Source organism: Acipenser ruthenus, chromosome 10, assembly GCF_902713425.1.
Source record: "Acipenser ruthenus chromosome 10, fAciRut3.2 maternal haplotype, whole genome shotgun sequence".
Taxonomy (NCBI): domain Eukaryota; kingdom Metazoa; phylum Chordata; class Actinopteri; order Acipenseriformes; family Acipenseridae; genus Acipenser; species Acipenser ruthenus.
Window position 1 is genome coordinate 51,404,041 of NC_081198.1, and position 24,084 is coordinate 51,428,124.

Below are 24,084 nucleotides of genomic sequence, written 5' to 3' on the forward strand. Positions count from 1 at the left end.
TTGTTTTCTTATGAATATAAAATAAACGTTGCAGTTGGATAACCCTTGAACTTTTTGTTAAACGGATAAGGCTATTGAAACAGAAAATGCATGCTTTACTGTCCTTATAGAAAAATGAACACAAGTAACCTGCTTTATAGAAAACTACAGGGTCGCCCTGTGAGAAAACTACAGCTCTATAGAGGTTAGCCTTGTAGAAAATGAACAATTACTGGAGCTTTAAAAAAAACTCCCTTGAACAGATCAGTATAAGACTACACATTGCACTGAATGCCTACACAATGACTCCCGACAGACAAACCCAAGTTAAGCAGAAGGACTGAAAAAAGGCACATGTTGCGAATGAGAATGCATTTAATCGGATATACTATACCTTCGAGTTTAACAAACAAATAAATCAGGGAACTGTTCCTCTCATCTCACTGAAATCAACTTGGGAAATTGTGAACAGTTTTCCTATCCGTCAGGCAGATACAAATGAGGAAGTGGATATAATCTCAACTTTATGCTGCGGACTGCTCTGTACGGTTTCAGGGAACATATATCAGCATATTGTATCACTCACTGGCTATCGATGTTCTCTTTTCACTACACATCTGTGGTATGAAAATACTTTCACAAGAGTTTTAAACCTGACTGTTTGCCTCTGGCAAGTGTTGCCAAATGCTGGCAGGTCTCCCGGTTAGTACTGTGTTTATTGTCAAGATTCCAAATGTATTTCTCTATACTGGTTGCCAGTCATTTTTTTTTTTAGGGGGGGGGGGAGGGGGGGGTCTATTAATTGAAAGTGTTTAGATGCCACAATAAACGAACATTGTTTTGGTAAAGCAAGCTTATATTACAGTGGTATGTGCTGCCCAGCTAACACAAACACATCAGTTGCTCACAATACTCGACTGATTTCCGGCCAGGAACACAAGCTGTACTGCTGGTGGTGAACTTTACTATGATATTACCCAGAGTCAGGGATTATAGAAAGAATGCAATCATTTTTACATGGTGAATGTGAATCAAGACACTGTACACATGTTCAGTCTTCAGTGTGTGTGTGTGTATATATATATATATATATATATATATATATATACACACACACACATATACACAGTGCCTTGCATAAGTATTCACCCCCCTTGGACTTTTCCACATTTTGTAGTGTTACAACCTGGAATTAAAATGGATTTAATTGGGATTTTTACCATTTGATTTACACAACATACTTAACACTTGAAGGTGCAAATTTTTTTTTTATTGTGACACAAAAGTTAATTAAACAAAAAAAAAAAAAGACATTTGTTGGTTGCATAAGTATTCACCCCGAGTCAATACTTGGTAGAAGCACCTTTGGCAGCAATTACAGCTGTGAGTCTTTTTGGGTAAGTCTCTACCAGCTTTGCACATCTGGATCCTGCAATTTTTGCCCATTCAACTAATTATGTGGAAAGTCCAAGGGGGGTGAATACTTATGCAAGACACTCTGTGTGTGTGTATATATATATATATATATATATATATATATATATATATATAAAAATTAGCCCAAAGCACCGTCATTTATATATATATATTTCTGCATTCCAAGTGCTGCCACACGGCCATCATTATTATTATTATTATTTATTTCTTAGCAGACGCCCTTATCCAGGGCGACTTACAATCGCAAGCAAATACAAATTAATGCACATACTGTGCAGTCTTCATTACCTTAACCTTTTAGGCGTCTTCCTCACGGGTAAATGTCTTTCTTTTCCACACCTTTCATGACATATAAAAATAATAAATCAATAAAGTCAGAGGTCACATCAACAGATTGCCTGCATTCCCTGTTGCTGCTTGGTATTCCACCTAGAACTGCAGGCTGCATTGGAATAGCAAAATAAATGAGAACACCTCCAGCTTTGTCATTGATATCCTTTATACACCTACCTGCATGAAAAACTCTGCGTGGGACAATTTCAATTTTCACTCAGTAATATAGAAATAATAGGCACTCATGGGCAAAAATGTTAAACCACTTTCTGCTTTAATTAGGCACCTTAAACAACTTTGAAAAAGTCTCATGCATTTTACCATTTCTTATGGTTATGTTATTTGCTCCTTTTGTTTTACTATTTTAAATGAATTGCATGTGTGGCCTATTAAAGTCATCAATTAAATTAAACAATCACAAATGTGCTTATTTTGACAATTCTCCAAGAGTTTCTGTTACAGTGATTTTATTTCATATGCACAACAAATCAAAACAGAAGCAATGGGGTGTTCTAAAATGTGCATGCTACGGTACTGTCTGGCATGAATTGACAACAGAACTGGCAGAATGCATAGGTGTCGTCGTCCATCCATCAACAGTCCAAAGCACCTTTGACCATTGTTCCATAGTCCAAATTCTGTGTTCTTGTGCATATTTTAGCCTTTTTGTCTTGTTCCCCTTTCTTAACAGAGGTATTCTTACTGCAACACGTCCTTTAAGTCCTGATTTCAAGAGTGACCTTCGTACTGTTGATTTGATGGACAACTACACCTGTGCCTTCTGCCAGTTCTGTTGTCAATTCAACGCTTGTCTTCTTTCTATTCCTTAAGGATATTATCTTCAAGTATTGCTCATCCTTGTTAGACAGCTTTTTGGGTCTTCCAGTCCTGGGTTTGTCAATTACAAATGAGGTTTCTCTGTACTTGTTGATTATGCTTCGGATACCACACCTTGAAAATCAAGTGATGCAAGCTATTTCACTCAATGTGTTTCCTTCTTTATGCAAGTCAAGGTTGTTATAATAGTAGAAAACACTAGGGGAGGCTTTGAGTAAATTGTTGCTGCTCATAATGCATCAGAGTAGAAAAATGCAACATGTCAAGACTTTTGCACAGCAGTGTGTGTGTGTGTGTGTGTGTAATTATATATATATATATATATATATATTATATATATATATATATATATATACACATATATACACACACATATATAATATATATATATATATATATATATATATATATACACACACACACTGCGGTGCAAAATTCTTGACATGTATTTATATAGCTTGCATTATATATCTATATATCTCACCCACTGTGTACCATTCAAACAAAATCTAAAAGATAAAATGACAGCACTTTAAAAAGAAAGATTTAATGTGTAACAGATAATACTAAAACAAAACAAAGATCTTCCCCCTGTTATCAACATGCTATTAATACTTCAGAAAGCAGGTAGGATTGGATTGCTTTAGAGTTTTGCTGTTGCTGCACATGTGTAAACAGTTTAAAAATTAAAGTGATGAGGCGATTGTTCTCTTGAAGCATTTCTTGGGGGGGGGGGGGGGGGGGGGGGGGGGGTGTTGTCTGGCACTGGTATTGGAAGAGAGGGTGCCATGGGTCTATCCTTCTTTTAAATAGAGAACTTGCACACAGTTACCCTCTCTGTATTAATGCTGACCCCCTCCCCCCACCCCCAAGAAACCCCCCCATGACATGGGTACTTTTATAGGCAGAGTACATTTTCTTTTCACTTTGTATCATCAGTTGAATACTGATACAGCACTATTGGTACAATCCAGTGGAGTTTTTTTTTTTTTTTTTTTAATTTCTTACTGTAAATTATATATATTTCCCAATTCCTTTATATCTGACACAAGTCAAGAGATAGGAGGCTCAGCAGCACAGAGTGTAATCCACAGGCTCAGGAAGGCTGGACTGCCATCATCATCTGGCATATTGCTTGATAAAATCTTGAACTTTACACCGGAAATCATCCTGAAAGGAGAAAAAAAAAATAAAAAATTGTTTAAAAAAACAGTGCTCCCAACTTTACACAGACCCCCGTAGAACTTTAGTTAGAGATTCGACTCCAATGTTGGTTATCTTCTAAAGACTACATCAGTTTGAATAAATCGTAACAAGAAGAAACTCTGACTGTGCATTGCCAGAAAGCATCCACACATTATACAGCAACAGGGCTCAGAGCACTCTGTAAAGTACCACTGCAATTTGTATCGAGTTAATGATGCTAAATGAAAGATCCCTCGCTACATATTTCATGCAAATGGTCTCACCCTTTGAGTAGCCTAGCATAATGCAACACAAAGGTCTAAGCCATATCCCTTTATATTAATCACAGCTGGTTTTGATATTGAATGCAGCTAATCTTAATGGATTATACTGGGCTCCAAAGGGCTTTGGAAGAATATTGCTATATTAACTTTACTGATTAAAATATCCAGCTTCTAAATTGCAAAATCTTGTGACCTTTACATGTGAATTATATAAAATAATTAAGAAGGAATGAGCGCTTGGTAAAGATGCAGTGAAGAGTTTTCATCTCTGCAGGAGGTGACCACCTACACCATATTGGTTTATCGGCTTTTTAAAACACTTTTCACATATAGAGGTAGAGCTTCTTTGTGGGAGAAATACGACATGGAGGCTACGGCTGTTGCAAAAATGAGATTACAGAGTACTGAATCTGATATAATAAGCCAGGCTGTAGTAGAAACATATAGAAATCAATACAACTAAAGGCAGGAATTCGACAATATAATTCAAGCCAAGAAAAGGCACACACATCTTGATACTCCGGAAGTGAGTTGAGCGGTTTTAATCTGGGTGCCACCGTCATGTCAATTTAAGGTTTTCTGCTTTGTTATCTATTTCGATCATAAGGACTTCAGTACAATTTCTACGAAAAATAAATCGAATTAGTTGTTTTTCTAATGAGCTCCCTGAAAAGGCAGCTGCACGTTGGAGTCAGGGAGATATGAAAGATGGGAGAGGTACAGCAGAAAATGCCTTCAGCCCTTAACTTGCACTGCAATCTAAATATAGAAGGATAAAGCTGTATTCAGCACACGGCTCATTACCAACATTAACCAACAGTGTATCTGGATAACGAATGAGGCTGGAAGACACAAACAGGGACAGAACATCTCTCTCCATCACTTTGCAAAGACAGACCAAGGAATTACTCACTGGAGGTTATGGGAAACGCAAATAGAGGCCTTTGGGTCTGACTTGCTTCTTATCATGAGTAAGTGGGAGAAACACACCTGATTCTTACTACTGTGAACTAAATATGTGACACAATCAAAAGCTCAAAGACTGTGACTGGAACCACAGGAGCCTGGTTTTCAGTTCCTTGCGCAGCAACTCATCTTATTTGTTTTTACAGTGCTTAATTATCTGTATATAAAAGTTTATTCAACTGTTTTCAAGTGTCACTTTTTCAAATGTGACCAAGGGGGGAAAGACAATAATGGTACTAGACTAGACTGGCTTACAGATCAGTCTATGAGCTAAAAGCTCAGCAGTTTTGCAAGGTGATAAGACAGAGAAGAAAAGAAAAAAAATCTGGCTAGACAAACAATGATCATAAGGAACCGTCAAACAATTTAGGGATTCTGACCCTAAAAATGGCATGCATAATCAGAAAAAGACATTTCAAACATAAAGAATAGAAGCTTAAAAGCAAGTAGGGTTGGAAACATTTCAACCAGAAAAATATATAAGCCTTCGGCAAGTAAATGAACAGCTACGCTGATGAGCTCTCTGTAAACACATGGCTGTCCTCGCTTACTTGCTGTCCCGGAGCTCTCTATGCACTCACTACATGCATTTTGGGTCTGTATTTATACACTGACTAACAGTAGCTTGAGGGCTCGACTGGCAATCTTCCTGTAACAGTTAAAAACATCACATATCTTTCTCTTGCCTCAGTGCTTTGAAATGGATATGACCAACGTTCAGGTTTACTGCACACCTTCACGGGAGGGTAAAGTTTTGATTAACAGTGTACAGGGTGACTGAGGTATCTCCCAGTGTATCTCTTGCAGAGATAAAGTGGTCCAAGTGGTGTGTGGGCATTTCAAGCAAGTGATGAACTGCTGTTTATTGGTGGATAACATGTTCTGCAGCTTCAAGGATGTACAGTATCTGCTGAGGAAGCACTATATGGTTTCAAATCAGCTAAGCCTTATAAAACAACAAGTTACACTTTCTGTCCAAAATACGTCCGCTATCAAATACAGATGCGATTTCTTCTTTCACACATTCATCACTTATTGCCAAGATCCGCTTCCCTAATTGGTTTGAAAAGTGCCATTAGTGTCCTTGTAGTACAACTCCTTTTTTATTAAACACCTGCTTCTGTGGAACTTCAATCACTTTTACTGGTATAGAAACACAACCAAATAATGAACAAAGGCAGACGAGAGATTCATTATCTGCAATAAAATAAATAATTGATCTTGGTTTTCCTCTCTGCACACAGACAATGATGTTAAATCAAACTACAGCTTTTGGTAAAATGACACCGTTGTTGACCTGGCTGCAGGAACTGCACAGCTCTGGGTTCAAAACAACTCACGCCCATCTGTAATGAAACTGTTACCAACAACATGGCTCCAGTCGAGGAAAAACCTTGATGCCAATACAAACCAGCAGTCAAAGAACAGCCAACTGGCTGACATTTCTGAGCCTGCACACACTCTAGCAAGAGTGGCTGAATTCATTTAGACAAGCAAAGCATGCAGGGTCAGGTCCTTCAAGATCAGAATACTAGGGGTTCAACAAGTAATCGATGCATTGATTATTGATCATCTGTCCTTAAATTTCCTAAGCTTCAATTACACCGATGCATCAAATTAGAACCCAGTTGAAGTGTCCTATTGCCAGTTTGCATTAAAACCTTGAGTGTGTGCGAGTGCGTTTCTTTTAGTGCTAGTACGGTAGTTTAGCGCGTTGCTGGGATACAGACTTCAGGCCTCTACACTCCCGACGGACAAGCCAAATCAGAAGTAGGCCTATTGCATTCACATCTTCTTGATTTAAAAATTAAGGCAACACTTTTTTTTGTTTGTTTTGTTTTTAATTATTAAATCTACAGATTTACTTTGTTTCAAAGCATGTTGTGTTTGGATAATATGGCAATATTGCATAAAAAGAAGCTGAATTTATTACAATAGTAAATTGTCAGGATTTGTGAGATTAAAATGTTTTGCTTTGCTTTTGAACATAATGTTAACAGTAATGAACAACCATAGTTCAGATAAAAATTACTTCTGTTAAAATATACTATTTTTTATTATTACAATGTTAAAGGGACATCTGATGCAGACGGACGCATATTCTTTTCAGTTAAATCCTTTTTTTTTTTTTTTTACAATCAAAAGCGTTCTAATTTGAATATAAATTGTGCCTTTTTTAACTATTATGCACAACAGTGTTTTTAGTTATTGGATGTTCTGTTAAAACGAATGTTTGTTCTTTATTTAGAAAAATAAAAAGTCAATGCATCAATTGTTGATAAATGTTTATATGATAATCGAATATGAAATTAGGGTGCCGATTTTACCACTACAGAATACCTTTCTGTGTAGTCTAGAATAACACTGGGACAGGCAACTCTCTCCAGGCTCAGAGGGTCATTCCACTAAAGGAATGCAGATACAATTAAATGACAGTACTTTACTATAGCTGGTCAGTTGATGACTGAATGATTGGTTCGGTCTAATAATGAGGCACATGACTGGTGAAAGGACCTGTGCTGGAATGATGTGCAGAGTCAAGAGATCAGTGAATTCTTTATCAACCTGTTGTATGCAATAATGGCAGGATGAACACTTTGCTGGCCTAACTATGCCGGTTGCTGCAAGGCCATCATTTTCAATTTGGAAAATTCAAATACAATACTTAGCTCACAGAAGAAGAATGATAATTGTGCTCTGTGCCAGAGCCTGTGATTTCCTAATATCTTCTGCACCCTGGAGCAACTACCGCCAAAGAACAAAGTGTATGAATTGCTGAAATCTTTCGGAGTGTTTGCCATTTAGCAAATAAGTTTAGACAGCTCCGTATTAAAACAAAGCAGTTTTCCAGTTTCTGCTACCTTTTCATCCCACATGTAAATCAACAGCTGCTCAAGTGTGATGGCTCTCCTGGTCCTGTACAGATTCCATGCTTGTGTGCCTTGAATCTACCTGTCATGGTGCAGATAAATGTACAGATAGAAAAATAGATAGTTTATGGTGCTTCATCTCAACATAACTAATGCATCCTCTACCAATTGAGCCCCATTCAAGCCCCATTGCATCCTTCTTCACCCTGCCTGTCAATAACTGTGACAGGTTTGTGATGTATAACGCTGATCACAATCATCTCAACTAAGACCACCAGAACTAGTTTTGCACAGGCATTTCCACAAATCTTTTTCAATACCTATATGAATAAAATAAGAGTTACTGGGAGATGTACTACTATAAAAGGTGCAATTTTCAACCAATTCACTTCAGTTGGTTCTATGGCTATAGTAAAGCTTCTTCCCCTGACAGTTCTGCAAAGTTTAATTTAATTCACTTGCTCAGAAAAATACTTTACCTCTAATCAACCTCCAGAGACCTCAAGCTTACAATTAAGATATAAAAAAAGAAATCTGCTGCGCCTTCTTTGTATGCACCGCATGGCTGAGCTCACTGTGCTAATGGCTGCCTTTTTAAAATAACCCAGTTACCATTTGCTGGGCCCTGATCTCTCTATTTTATTCTTCAGTGATTCCTTGGTTATCTCAGCCCCTGTCAGGAAGAGCCGTGCCTTATTGCTTCCTATAATTGCATTGCCATCTGCGTTCTCCTGGGTTATCCTGGTGCTGGCTATTATCCTCTCACTTATGTTCTCTGGCCAGCTATCTGTTATTGCAAGGTCTGAGGAAAAGCATGATTGTCACCATCAGCCTTAGACAAAAGAGACTGCAAACGTCAGCTGTGGGACCAGACATCCATTACTGCACAACACAGCAGGTGGATAAGAGACCACATCACACACTTTTGACAGCACATGTATACCGTGTTATTCGGGGCTTCTTCTGTCTTTAGTGTTCTACTGCTTTAGGCAATGTGCTTCTCACAAACCTGTTCTTCATTTGCATTTCTCCCTAGCATGCAGGCAAGTCGTCTAACAGTGCTTCCATATTCTTAATGAATTATTTATTTATTTATTTATTTTTAAGAAGACTTTGTAACTTCTGCATGCGCTATCCTTTTGACACCAATTAGCAACAGAAGCTAATTTAAATCCCGTTAGATGAAGGTCCTTCCCAGCCAGCCACCCACACATGTGGACAGCCCCGAAAACACAAGCACTTTGCACTCCCACCAGGGACAAGACTGAGTCTTCTTATGATACCATGGCTACCAGAAAGCTGCTGTTACAGGGAAAAAAAAGAAAGGAAAAACCTATGGTACCTGCCTGGCAAAAGGCTCTTGGTCTAAAATCCATGCAGCCGAGGTCAGACCCTGCGACACGCAGAAGCACAAAGGCTGTCTGAGCTCTGCGGTCTCAGTGCAGTACAAGTTGTTTATTGCTTGTTCAAGATAACATCCTGGCTCTCCAATTATTTACCTGATTGAGGGCTACATAGTGGCGCTGCCAGTTCTTAAATCTGGAACTGAAAAATTCCACAGGGAGCACTGCAGGGCTGCACAGTGACGGCTTGGGAATTGTCCAGACAACAGAGTTTTTACATACTGCAGATTACATATAGGTGTAAAAAAAATGCTTGCATAAGACTTCAAGCAACACTATTTCAGAGACCTTTACACCCACTTTAAATTCATTCTGACTAAATAAGTTGCCCTAAACCCTTATCTCCCCCAGTTGGTCAATGATGGCGACTAAGTCAGGGTTCACCTGTGAGTACAGGTACTTTTATTACAGTGCAGTTTACTTAGGTACACAGTTTCTGTTGCTGTAAGGTCTACAAGTACATCATTAAAAATAGGCTTATTTTCTCAGAGTAGACCCCCAGCTGCACAGCTGTATGACCCCTGAAATTTAAGGCCGGCTACTTCAAGCCACAAAGTTTTATCCAACACGGGAAAGCTTTGTGCTGAATTACATGCATCTGAAAACAGACAGACTTGTGACTGGAGCAGCTCTACGGGTCCAGCTCTTCCAGAACACGATCAGTACTCTACCAGAGACATGCATTTTCAAAAGCAAGTTAAGTCCTCCACATATATACTGTACAGGAAGTAACCTTTACCATAAACATTTGTGTACTTTATGATAGCGTGTACCTTACGTTCCCTAAAAATAATCATTTCCCACATAAACAAATCTGAACAAAATGTGCCTCAATAGCAGAACTCCTTTGACAGGACCCAAGGTAAGCTGGGTATTCTTAAAATGCATGTTAACAATGAAATCTGTACTGGCATAGGCTTCACATGTGTTGTGCAAATGTATATCATCAATTGAGGTGGTATAAATTCACTTGAGCCCTTAATCCCACTTAGAAACTTTTGTTTACAAACTTTTGTTTGTAAGTGTGTCAATCAAATCGATGGGTCGCCTTTGACTCCAGAACCCATGCTTTCATGACACATCTTTAAACTGTGAAACTCTTTAATAGTGACAGCCTTGGCAAGGTGGCAGACTTGGGCAGATTCTTTGTGACGCCGCTCGACACAACCTACTGTTATAAAGACGGCCTGCCTCAACTTAAACCGGCTGATCCTAACTGAAAAGGCACGTTAACTAAACAGATTAGCATGAAAGATGCACATCTAGTACCTCAGTCCAGCTACTTCTCTAGATTTTAGCTGCCACATTTAAACAAATGCTTAGAAATTTAACAAAACCTCTTTTTCTAATGCCGACACACTCAGCATAATGAATAGTAGCTGAAAGCTGGGATGAATCATATATTAAAAAACAGAAACAAATCAGCTGACAAGCAAGTCTTTCACGAGAAGAATGGGTTTATGAAATTCAATAGGAATTAGCCATGTCAGTTCTACCCATTCCAAAGTCTTTCAGTGAGCTGTATTGTAACCTAGATGAACACATTGATGCCCTATAGTACTTCAGGTGAGACAAGAACAAAACAAAAAAAACAAAATTAACGCTTATCTAAGACTCAAAAGAGAATAGCATGCTGCTAATAACCATCATCCTGTATTCCATTTTTTTTCAAGGTCAAAAAATCCATCACATGGCAATGCAAAATTAAAATGGACAATGCCTGTCTCCTATCTCACTCATCGACATCATGGTTACAAGTCAGAATAGCCTGTGTAAACCACACAGATGCCTAAAGCGGATATCCTCATACACACCTCTGTAAAGTTTCATCTCTGTGTTGGTTCAATCAGTGTTACATTATTTATTAATTGTGTATTATCGGACAGGTCAATGTCAAGGCCAAGGTCACGCAACAAATCTCTCTCTAGAGAATTTAATACTTACAGATTTTCATCCAATATGACAAACAAACAGTGTCTGGGGTACAAGCAATTCATTCTTTAGTAGCAGGAGGCATGGAAACACAAGCAATCCACAGAATCACCCTGCTCACAAAAGAGCTACAGCGACTGCAATCAGCCTGTGCTGAAACACATAGTTTTGAAAGTTACATCTACTGAAAACTATACAATAACATGCAATTCTGATACGGCAGTTCTATACTATTACTCTTTATGCATTGTAAAAGCACACACCGCATGTCTGGATTTCAAGGTGTTCAAGACACAGAATGGCTCCACATATAGTAACAGGCACCAGTGACAGTGTTGCTCACAGGATAATAAGCAGGTTAATGCAAATCACAACTGTTATTACTATTGATTTTATAGAGCTATCCCACACTGAGATAACAAGAGCCTGTACTTACAGTGGCAGCCATTCAGGATTCAAACATGGCCTCAATCTGGTCCAGAAATGAGTACCGTCATTTTGCCTCATGAACCACTGACAGCTCTGCATGTTCTCTGTGACTTCTCAGTAACGGCTGAAACTCACCTTGTCACGGAGGTGGTGCTCTGCTGCTTCAATATTCAGGGGGTCATCAAAATTCAACAAATCCTTCAACAAATACAAACCACAAGTCAGAACTTTCAACAGGACAGCCAGGTTTTTTGTGATGATTTTTGAGCAATCATTTTCCGATGCAGCGGTCCTTACCTGCTGTAAAATTGACTGCAGTGACAGGCAGGTGTCCCGAGCCACAGAGGTCAATTATATACAGGTAACGTACCAGAGGATATTATTAGGCTCTACTTGGAAACGAATGGGCTGAGACAACCCATGAGGTTCATAATATAGTACTAAACACTCTCCTCGGTTGACAGCCAAAACGAGTCAAATCAGGACATCAGGCTGGCTGGCTGGCTGCTATCAGATGTGAATTTCTGCAGCAGCATCCTGCCATGCGGAGCAGTTGAAAATAGTTCTCCGTCATACCCTAGAGTGCAGCATCCTTCTGCTTCAGTCAGTGTAAAGAGGCCAGAGCAAGGGCAGTACAGATATAAAGATGCTGTCTTACCTACAGAGTGCAGCGCTGCAGGGTGTCTGGGAGAAATCTCCCAGTCAACACAATATATTGTTAATTTTTATACATACATACATGCCTTTTAATTTGACAGTATTTTAGGTCAAGAGGTATGGATGGATGAAGGAACATGAGCATATGGTACAGAGCGGAGTCTGAGCTGACCAGTACTTGGTGTACCTAGCCCCAACCTGGTGAATTTGGCTAATCTTAACATATCAATTTTCAGTCCCTTATAAAAGTTTGGCATGGTTCACTTGTTGATAGAGTGCATTTACTGTGATTCATCATGGTGTCACACTTGTGTGTTTACAATGCTTGCCTATGGTTTACGACATGCTGTTTTGGAAACTTATGTATTGTGTGTGTATGTGGATATATATATATATATATATATATATATATATATATATACACACACACACACACACACACACACACACACAGTACTGTGCAAAAGTTTTAGGCAGGTGTGAAAAAATGCTGTAAAGTAAGAATGCTTTCAAAAATAGACATGTTAATAGTTTATTTATCAATTAAATGCAAAGTGAGTGAACAGAAGAAAAATCAAAAATCAAATCCATATTTGGTGTGACCACCCTTTGCCTTCAAAACAGCATCAATTCTTCTAGGTACACTTGCACAGTCAGGGATTTTGTAGGCATAGTCAGGTGTATGATTAAACAATTATACCAAACAGGTGCTAATGATCATCAATTCAATATGTAGGTTGAAACACAATCATTAACTGAAACAAAAACAGCTGTGTAGGAGGAATAAAACTGGGTAAGGAACAGCCAAACTCAGCTAACAAGGTGAGGTTGCTGAAGACAGTTTACTGTCAAAAGTCATACACCATGGCAAGACTGAGCACAGCAACAAGACACAAGGTAGTTCTACTGCATCAGCAAGGTCTCTCCCAGGCAGAAATTTCAAGGCAGACAGGGGTTTCCAGATGTGCTGTCCAAGCTCTTTTGAAGAAGCACAAAGAAACGGGCAACGTTGAGGACCGTAGACGCAGTGGTCGGCCAAGGAAACTTACTACAGCAGATGAAAGACACATCATGCTTACTTCCCTTTGCAATCGAAAGATGTCCATCAGTGCCATCAGTGCAGAATTGGCAGAAAACAGTGGGACCCTGGTACACCCATCTACTGTCCGGAGAAGTCTGGTCAGAAGTGGCCTTCATGGAAGACTTGCGGCCAAAAAGCCATACCTCCGACGTGGAAACAAGGCCAAGCGACTCAACTATGCACGAAAACACAGGAACTGGGGTGCAGAAAAATGGCAGCAGGTGCTCTGGACTGAGGAGTCAAAATTTGAAATATTTGGCTGTAGCAGAAGGCAGTTTGTTCGCCGAAGGGCTGGAGAGCGGTACACGAATGAGTGTCTGCAGGCAACAGTGAAGCATGGTGGAGGTTCTGCAAATGGAGTTGGGGATTTGGTCAGAATTAATGGTCTCCTCAATGCTGAGAAGTACAGGCAGATACTTATCCATCATGCAATACCATCAGGGAGGCATCTGATTGGCCCCAAATTTATTCTGCATCATGACAACGACCCCAAACATACAGCGAAAGTCATTAAGAACTATCTTCAGCGTAAAGAAGAACAAGGAGTCCTGGAAGTGATGGTATGGCCCCCACAGAGCCCTGATCTCAACATCGAGTCTGTCTGGGATTACATGAAGAGAGAGAAGCAACTGAGGCTGCCTAAATCCACAGAAGAACTGTGGTTAGTTCTCCAAGATGTTTGGGCCAACCTACCTGCCGAGTTCCTTCAAAAACTGTGCAAGTGTACCTAGAAGAATTGATGCTGTTTTGAAGGCCAAGGGTGGTCACGCCAAATATTGATTTGATGTAGATTTTTCTTCTGTTCACTCACTTTGCATTTTGTTAATTGATAAATATAAACTATTAACATGTCTATTTTTGAAAGCATTCTTACTTTACAGCATTTTTTCACACCTGCCTAAAACTTTTGCACAGTACTGTATGTGTGTTTATATATATATATATATATATATATATATATATATATATATATATATATATATACACACACTGTATATATACTACACACACACACAAAACTAATGGCACTAATTGTTGCTTATTCAACAGGAGGGAATAAGACACATAAGAGGAGAACTCTGATCCATGGCCAAGAAGGTTTTATCCTGTGGAGTAGGCGATTTATCTCCATGACCTGCGTATCGCAAACTCAATTTAGGCAAATGATAAAGCTGGAATAACCCTCTTTAGAGAGATAAGACCAACACTTACAATCCAAAAACATGCATGTAAAAGCACTTTGAGAAGCCCACAGTTTGAGTCGTTAGGGTTCACAATGTGATGAATCATTACACCCCTAATGCTGTATTGGTGAACGCACAGTTCCGTAACACTTTGCTGTTTGCACACTATGGGCTTGATTCTCAGTTACTTGCTCCTAATCATATAGTTTGAAGTACTACTGCAATAGCTTTTATTCTCTTACTTACAGTAAATAATGAATTCAGTCCCCACACAACATCCTGTAAAACAAAAACAAAAAGTAAAGTATGAATTGAATAAATACTGACAGAGAATAATACAATAAACAATGTAAATGTCAAACATGAAAAAGGCTGCAAACTCTCTTGGCATTGGTACAGCAGACCTATCCAGAAACTAAGTCAAATAGACAAATCTTTTAGCTGGCGCTTTCTTCAGCGTTAAAGTTTAAACCTTTGGCAGTGGATGTTCCTTTGTAATGAAGCTTTGTGCACATTGTTAGTCTGATTTACTTGTCTGCTTATAAGCTGCCACCATCTTCAATGCACCGTAACCCACTAACCCATGCAAGAGCGTGTGGGTATAATGAATGTACATAAATATGCAAGGAATCCCAGTGGAGTACACAGGGAATACACAACCACACTGAAGAGAATAATAAAGCACAGCACAGAAAACACATCGCTGGAAGTAATCCTATCAGGGCATGGCAATCGCCCAGCCTGGCCTCGCGTCTCAGATTTGATTTAAATAAGAACGCTTCCACTGTGACGTGACCCATGTGGGGAATCATTTCCCTGCCAGACAGAGTGGCGCTGACACAGTCAGAGAGCAGCCGAGGGGCCAAACAACTAGTGGCAGCGCAGACTGAGCCATCATACATCAAACAGGGCTTAATAGAACCGAATCGAAGAATGGGGGGAACAAACTACATATCTGATTTATTAATACACAAGCAACATTTCTGAACGCATGTTCCTTTAATATATATATTATATATATATTGTAACTGAGCTTGCATCACTCGGGTTCTTTGCCCCTTTAAAACTAGACCCAGGACACAGGAACTTGATTTCAAAAGCGCTGACGTGCTATTTTTTTTTAATAATAACAAAAACAAAATAAACACCTAGCTCTAATGAGCACTAACAAAACACAACACAGGAACCTAACTATAAAACAGGACTGCTAAGCTGTTTACCTGCAACACAAACCAAAACAAAATAAACACAGTTTTAACACTACCTTTCTTTTTTTCTTTACGGTTGCACACACTCCCAACCGGGCTCTTCACTCTTCAGCAGCCCAGAACAGACTGGCTGGCTGCTTTCTTTAAATACCCTGCACCTGGCTCTAATTTACAATGATATCCAGGTGCAGGGGATCATTACTAATAAAACAATTAACAAATGTAATTAAACAATTAAAGAAACTAAGGCTTTTCAGCCAGTGACCTTCTGGGAGGTGTAGTCCTTATCTTCCCAGGACTACACTTTCTCACAATATATATAAATTTAATTCAATAAATAGTGTCTATGTGAGCCACAGTGCACAGGTAGGTCTTGACTGAATTTAGTCTAATGCATGAAATTAGTTCAGTGAAGTTTAACAGCCAATGGAACCATTTTCCAGTACATCTTTATTCCTTAAAAAAAAAAAAAAAGCGTTTTTGTTGTGTGGCATGGTATGTAATTATGCAAAGGCAAAATGGGCATGGTGCAATCAAAAGGCATTTGCATGTTTAAGTAACAAATAAAACATTTCTGTACGTTTGATCTCTAAGGGTGGTTCACAAGGCGCGGACGATGAGCCAGCTTGGAGCACATCATATTTCATTTCAATACACTTTTTCACTACACTATTTTTTATTCACTACACTATTCAAATTACACTACAACAAGATATTAACATTTTTTTTTTTTTTGTCTTGCAAGTGAGATGTCTGACAATTATATCAGCTTAACCACTGGATAATCAGTATATTTCACCTACAGCAATGGTTGGAGTTTTACGTGGCCCCACCAGTGCACGCTAGCTCATTTTCTACGAGTCGTGCCACAAGCACAAGGTCCTGAGGCCAGGGAGCCGTTTCCATCCTTCGGTGGCTGGTATGACAAATCCACTGTGTCATGTCATGTCTGCTCTGAGCCTTCCCAGGAAATCTGAGCAAAACACAACCATCCGGCAAGCCAGAGCACATTAACCTTAATGATGGAGGGGAGCACAATGCTTACCCGCAGGCAAAAAAAAAAAGAAGGAAAAAAGAATAAAAAAGCATGATAAATAAATAGAGTTAGGAAAAATAATGCGGAGAAAACAAAATGTGTGGGTGGCAGCTAACAGGATTTAACTATTGCACTGCTAAACTGAAGACTGACAACTTTTCTTATTAATGGAATCATTCGTCGGTTTGGACAGCACGATGCAGAGGCTCACAAAGGTTGCTGCCAATTGCTTTATTCCTAAGGCACTGGTAAGCATTACAGGGTTAAATGAAAAGCTTTCTGACAATCAAAAGGTAACGTAGGTTACACCACAATGTGGTCGAAAGCGGAAAGGTAACATTCAAACTAGGGGAGAAAACAGGGAAATAAAGTCTATAACTGGACGGGTTAGTCCTTGTTAGTCAGCATGTTCTGCGTCTTAAAATAAATGCGTGCCTTTAAGGCTGCTACACACCGGTTGTTCATCAGGCGACAAGATACTTTCACAGCAGCATGACCATACACACCTGAAGCGACACAGACGCGATGTGATAAGTTAGAAAACTGCCAGATGTATAAAACTATTACAAAATTGAGATTGCCAAAACTATGATCAAGACCGGTACATATTCGACAACATCTGACGGTATTTCAACATATATGGCAATAAATCCTACATACCAGGCTTAACCAGTTCCTTCAAAATGCACTCCCATATATTATCTTTCATCTCTGTATCTTTAGAATTGCAATGATCTTTGTCATTTTGGATACTGCTTCACCTGGTGGACACCATGCATTGAAGCTTTTGTCTGATTGGTCAATTCCCTAATTGTCGTGCAAAGAAAAATAGGATTCAAACCTATTTATTTTGCATCGCTCCCGCGTCGCCTGTTGTGTCATCTATGGTGTAAAAGATACTTATCAGAAGTATAAGTTCTATTAATTTTGCCACATCACTGCTCATTTTCGCTTGTCCCTTTCTGTTGCAGTGAGGAGAGCTAATGCACACCACGAGGCCGTGCCTTTACCAGGTGAGCACCTCAGGAACCCTGTAGCTTTCTGACTTTTAAATCTATTATAATTACCTGTTAAAAAAAAAAAAAAAAAAAAACATACAACATAACTTTAAATATGTTGCTACACTATGACATAGGATGCAGTGTGGTCCAGTGGTTAAAGAAAGGGGCTTGTAACCAGAAGGTCCACAGTTCAAATCCCGGCTCAGCCACTGACTCATAGCGTGACTCTGAGCAAGTCACTCAACTTCCTTGTGCTCCGTCTTTCGGGTGAGACCCTAGTCTCTGTAAGTCGCCTTTGATAAAAGCGTCTGCTAAACAAATAATAAAATAATAATAACATTCTCAAACAGTATTTAATCTCATATGCTTCTGTATACTTGTACTTGCTTAAACCTAAGTCATTGTATTTATCTTGCTCTTAATTGTATTATTACTTGTACTGTCATACTTGAAATGTATTTGCTTACGAAAGTCGCCCTGGATAAGGGCGTCTGCTAAGAAATAAATAATAATAAAATGTCATAAAATCCCACTCCCCATACTCGTAATCCCCAATCACTTTCAATCCAGACTGACTGACAGACTGAGAGATAAATAGTTAGTGCCTGTTGCCAAGTACTGCTGTAGAGTAGTTGCTCTGTTAGCATCTGAGTCTGCTGAGCCGGGTGCCTCCAGCAATATAAATGCTACTCTGCTCCCACATTGACAGGCAGCAGGGGGGCATGCCTGACCCACTTACAATGCACATGTCCATGCAATAGTGGCACAAGAGTAAACATCAAAGGGGCTTAGAGTTTAGTTTTAATGGGAGTCAATGCAACAGAGGGAAAAGGAAAAAAAAAAGTATTTTCTGAAGGCTGGGCAAGCGAGGGGAAGAAAACAATTTGCTGTAGAGGCTGAAATCCCTGAGAGAGTTTATCTATCTTAATCTTATCTCAATGGAGCATTAGCAGCTTATCAGCTAAAGTGGGACAGCAGTTTGTTTGAAATGATTCAGAATGCTGAAAAAAAAATGAAAATTACAGAAAATCGCCATTTATTCAGTCAAAAGGTTTGACTTCTGCTGTGATGCATCGAGGCCCACGATGTTAAACTAAAATAGCTGTTCAAGACTGATTCATCCAATAAAACATCAAAACAATTGTGTGACATGTTGAAGGAAACATTGTAGGAATGTGTGTAACTAAGCAGGCCCTAATGATAAGCAATGCGTGTGGCTGTAAATCCTAGAGACTGTTCAGTAACTCATTAAGTCACAACATGTGGACGGTAGAGGCACATTTTTAGGATTTTATCTTAAGCATTTCCAGATTAAAACACAAATCGAGCAGAACCACATGACTTCATCATTCTATTATTTGCATTGTAGGGCAAAGCAATGGAGATAAAAACAAAACAAACCATAGCACTGTAACTCGCTATTCATTGTATTAGCCACACAATCAGACAACGGCTGAAACAGTTTAAGGTTGTTGCTACAGTACAAGAACATTTACTTGACCTTTGTGTAAAGGGGAACAAAAAGAGTAAGGTGATACTGTGTTTATTACTGCCGTCATGGTTTCCTACACTGCTCTCCAGCTCACCTAATTGAGTTCCAGTTCTGCTGGCAACAAACAGATTTGACTTTCTGCAGTCTGGTAATGCAGTTTCATGACATTAGCAGAGTTCTGCACCTCGTGACTGGAATTCAGTTGTTCATGGCATGTGTTTCATTGACTTCCTGCAGAATTTACAGTCGAAGGAAACATGTCTTATGAGCATGTGTCATTAACAAGCCCTGGACTAATGGATACAGTAGACACAGGTTATGTTGCTAGGCACTGCCCACCAGTTACGTAAAACCAAAGCTGTAAACTTGTCAGTTGATGTAACTATGCTTGAGTTTAGATCCAAAATGAGAAATGTGGGAGTTATTTTTGATCCTGGATTAACTTTTGAACCTCATGTGCAGAATACTGTTGAGGCATCATTTTTCCACCTTAGAAACATCGCTAGGGTGCGACCTGAATCTTTGCTTTCCATCTGCACGACAATGAAAAGTGAGTTCTCCCTTGGCCCCAGTACTATAGCTCTATTCCTCTTGGTCCATGAACATGTTTATATAGAAAATACATTCTCAGCAGGATTCTGAGCAAGCCATTATAATAAAATGCTTCCACAGTGGTCTATGAGAAATGTCACCCACCATTAAAAAAAAGAACAAACAAACAACAAAACTGAAACTAAATGGAAAGATCACAGGGAAGGTCATATAAATAACTGAACCCAAGGAAACCTGATACGGTAGCACACAACCAGAACAGAAAACTGGAAGATAAGACTGTTGCATTTAAATTAGAGGCTAGTGCCTTCTACATTAGAATCCAGAATGTGTTCATGCTCAGAAAAAGTAGTACCTTTAGTGTTCTTGTTGGAGCCCAGCCTGTACCGTCAATTGAATGTTCTCTGAGTAAACTGTAGGGGGGAAAAAAACGTATCATAAAGTCTGATAATCTGAAAATACACTCGTATCAGTCATGGTGACTATCCCTTGTTTTCCCAGTTCCTTCAGGCACTGTATAGAACAGTGGCTGCATCACTTGGTTAGTCATTACCTGTTATAAAGAACATAGGTCTGTAGGACAACATTGATAATTAATAGTTAGATTGATAGTTAATGGTTATGCAAATGCAAATAGTTATGTTGAAGAATAAAATTAGTAAAGAAGGAAACGCAAACCGCTTTCTACAGTTAAAACGTGGGTGCCCAGTTCTGTGCTGAATCTGAAACTGTACAATGCCTTTCCTATATAACCACATATAAATATACAAATAAATAAATAATCCTGAGTTTCCTCATTTTAATCTCCTTATCTCTCTGCAATATCCTGGGGGTGAACTCTAAAGCCGCTTCACTGACTGCTGCCCTTATCTCTGGAAGCGTTTGATAAATATTAGAAATTATAAAGAGAGGAGGAAGACAGCTACTGGGTGAATTTCTGGCAGTAGACTTGGTCTTCTATCTCTCTCTCTCCCCCCTTCCCTTCCTCTGCTTATTAACATCACACCGCCCTGAAGCAGCGATATGCCTTTCAACGCTTACCCACGTCCAGCTTTCATAACTCGTTTCACAGCGAGAGAGAAGTTATTACAGGGTGCGAAATAACCAATGGCACTTGCCACAATGCCTCTCAAATTAAAAAAAAAAAAATACAGCAAAAGTTGCCTGTAAGCCCGCCCGTCATTGCTGCCGGTGTCCCTCAGCATCAGCACATCTGATCTACAACCCATTCACAAACTTTCTCAGCGTCAGCTGGCCGTTCTGTCAAATTCAATTTAATTCTGTCTAATATCCTCCTGTGAGAAAAGTACTCATTATCATAATGTATTATTGTTGCCATTCCTTTTTACTGTGCACCTCCCACGAGAAAGACGTACTGTATCATTGGTTAATGACGGGCAAACAAAGGGAGGGACGCTTAGACTGAGCTCAATATGACCGTGCTTCCAGGAATTTTCCATCACACGTGTTCACTGTGTGATTTTTCCGTCTGTGAGCCCCAACGGCAACTCAGTAACATTTAAAAAGAAAGAAGGAAGAAAAGCTATCTAAAGCTGCAGCGAAGTGTTTTAGGATTTACCTGATGTTCAGGTAAGTAATGGGTGCACAACAATTCATCCCTGACGATAATAACAATAATTGTGTATGTGATTTCACTGTGTAGTGTATGAGATTTCACTGTGTACCTCATACAATTTCAGTGTGTTGTGTATGAGGTGTATCACTAAGGCTGTATTTATTTATCACAGTGAGCATGCATTTCACTATTTCACTATTTCCATGAAATAGAACCAGTGCGGTATAATAATAATATCTAATTCTCCGTGAAAATCCCAATTTCTGAAAGAATATTGAAATAATTTAACATTTAAAAATGCATTGATTAAATGTTCACTTCACCAGCAGACAACATGTTATATGAAATCCAGTTGAACTTGCTTACCCTAAATCATGAAACAGACGGCATAGAGGGTTATAAAAAAAAGCTTTAATTACAGGACTCTTGTAACAGGCTGACCCAGTTTAGTAAAAATACCCTGAATATTTATTTTTTGCCAAATTACCCTTTGTATTTTTTCATTATGAAAGTTTATGTTGTTTTTAAATTTGATTTTTTATGCCATTTTTTTTTTATAATGGAAAAATCACCTATATTTTATTTCTGTTAAATTAGGGTGTGAATCACTCAGGAAAACATTGATTTGTGTTTGTTTGAATTCAAATTTCATCAAGATAACAGGCTCTCTGTATTTCTTTTTTGTTGTTTTATGAAGGAGTATGAAATCGCCTTGGTGCCCTTGGGTTGGATTTATGTTTTGCCTTTTTGCCCCCTAGAACTGCCTTGGTGCCCCTGAATCTTCACGCCTAACGAAGGCAACACTGCCTTGCCCTTCATGACCTTAACTTCATACCCTGTTATTACAACTGTCACATCCATTTTCTAATAGCACGGCTAGGCTAGTTTTGACAAATGAAATGGGTTCTGTCTGCGTAACTCATTACAGCTTCCGTTTAATTAAATTCACAGATAACGGATTGGGATGGTTAATAAGCAAGGCCTCAGCCGGCACGCATTGCAGATAAAATTGAAGACGATAATTTACCTTAAACAGATTTCGCCTGTCTCTGTGATGTTTGGGTGCCATATTCTAGTCAAACACTTCACCTTCGGAGGCTGAAAGAAATCAAATAAACAGCGATGAAGGTAAACCCTTGAAAAAGGATGCGAGTCAGAAATAGCAATACATCTACTGTACCTTTTTTAGTTTTCACTTTATTTTTACCCAGTAAATTTAATGTGACAGAAAAAAAAGAGAAGGATTTTGCAACATTTCTTAAATCATATGCCAGCTTTGTTGTTTTATTATTATTATTGGCACCTCTTTAGATGAAATAATAATAAAAAAATTATAACTTCTTCAAAAAAACCAAAAACCTAACTTTAGCTACAGCACGATCAACTTTTATCAAGCAGAAAGACTGTAGGGTGAGCCAAACATTTTGAGACATAAGCCTAATAATTAGCAAGCACCCTCTTTCCACCTCTGTGCTCAATTTAAATGAATCATTAACCAATGGGAAGAGTGCATTTTATAGCAGCACTGCCTGTTGCCAGAGCTTGTGGCCCGAAACGCAAATGCATTAAAGGTTTTACAAAAATAATTAAAAAGTTGATCCCTAGTTATTACTCATTTCAAAAAGCAGTTGAGCAAACTAGTGAGCAAAAGATTATTTTTAACAGCTGCCTTGCTTTGAGCTCAAGGTCATTCTGATTTTAAATTCACAAAAGCTGCTAGACCACTCTCTCTTTCTACAGCAGAAAACAGACCTCCACCTCTTTTCTGTGAGTTAATTGGTACTGTACATCATTGCTGCTATAATCATCCTTCCAGGGTCTGTTGTGTTCAGTGACTAATTACCACTTATTCATCCCTACCTTCACTTACCATCAACTGTTGTGAATAGAAAGCAGAGTAGCCATTTGATTTTAACTGAGGGGGTTAGGGGAGACTAATTTGTTCAAGCCTTTTCAATATATGCAAGTCTAAAAAAAATACTGATTTCACTAAACTCTGCATTTAGCTCAGTTACTGATGCAAACTTTTCTTTTTTTAATGCTTTTTCCTCTATTTTCAGTACATTTTATGTTGTAAAGACAAACAAAAGTACCCCTTAGGTACTCTCTTACGAGGCGTTTGTTGCTCGGGATTCATTTTATTTTAAGAGATTCCTGTGTTGAATCAAGCATCATTGTAACATCAAGCATCAAACAAGGAAAAACTTTGCTAAATAAAAAAGTTTTCCTGTCGAGACAGATCAGAGGGATTCCTTTCGCAGGACAAGTTTAGAGGCACTGTCACTTTCCCTATTGAAGAATATCGAAGCAAGGTCTCACGCAAGAAAACTGGCAGTGTGTCTATGTTAAGCTGTTTGCACAGGAGGTATGTTTTCACACAGTACAGAACAGATAAGCAACATTAAACCTAATTCAGTTAAGGACTTCTTAATTTAAAAACACAAGTTTTCATCTTAAAAGATATGCGAATTCTTTATTGACTAATAACCACCCCATACACTAAATCTTCCTGAAAAGAATGCAGAATGATGCGTACAATGAAACAATGAGCAATTCTACTGCCTGTACTCCAGAGCTGATGAAGATTGCATTCTTGAAATCTGCATCCTCCTCTGCCACCTGAGACCTGCTGTACTGCCCTT

The 24,084-nt window shown here is 38.9% G+C and overlaps 1 protein-coding gene across 1 annotated transcript in view; it reads right to left on the reverse strand.

Moving 5' to 3' along the window:
• Positions 1-2,004: 2,004 nt before the first annotated feature.
• Positions 2,005-24,084, reverse strand: part of LOC117400649 (NEDD8-conjugating enzyme UBE2F) — a 41,453-nt gene continuing 19,373 nt past the window's right edge. The window contains exons 6-10 of the mRNA XM_034000887.3: positions 22,470-22,540; positions 20,222-20,279; positions 14,824-14,856; positions 11,791-11,853; positions 2,005-3,756 (exon numbers count right to left, since the gene is read on the reverse strand). Of these exons, the coding sequence (XP_033856778.3) occupies positions 3,706-3,756; positions 11,791-11,853; positions 14,824-14,856; positions 20,222-20,279; positions 22,470-22,540 (276 nt within the window). The 3' untranslated portion in view covers positions 2,005-3,705. The remainder of the gene's footprint in view (positions 3,757-11,790; positions 11,854-14,823; positions 14,857-20,221; positions 20,280-22,469; positions 22,541-24,084) is intronic.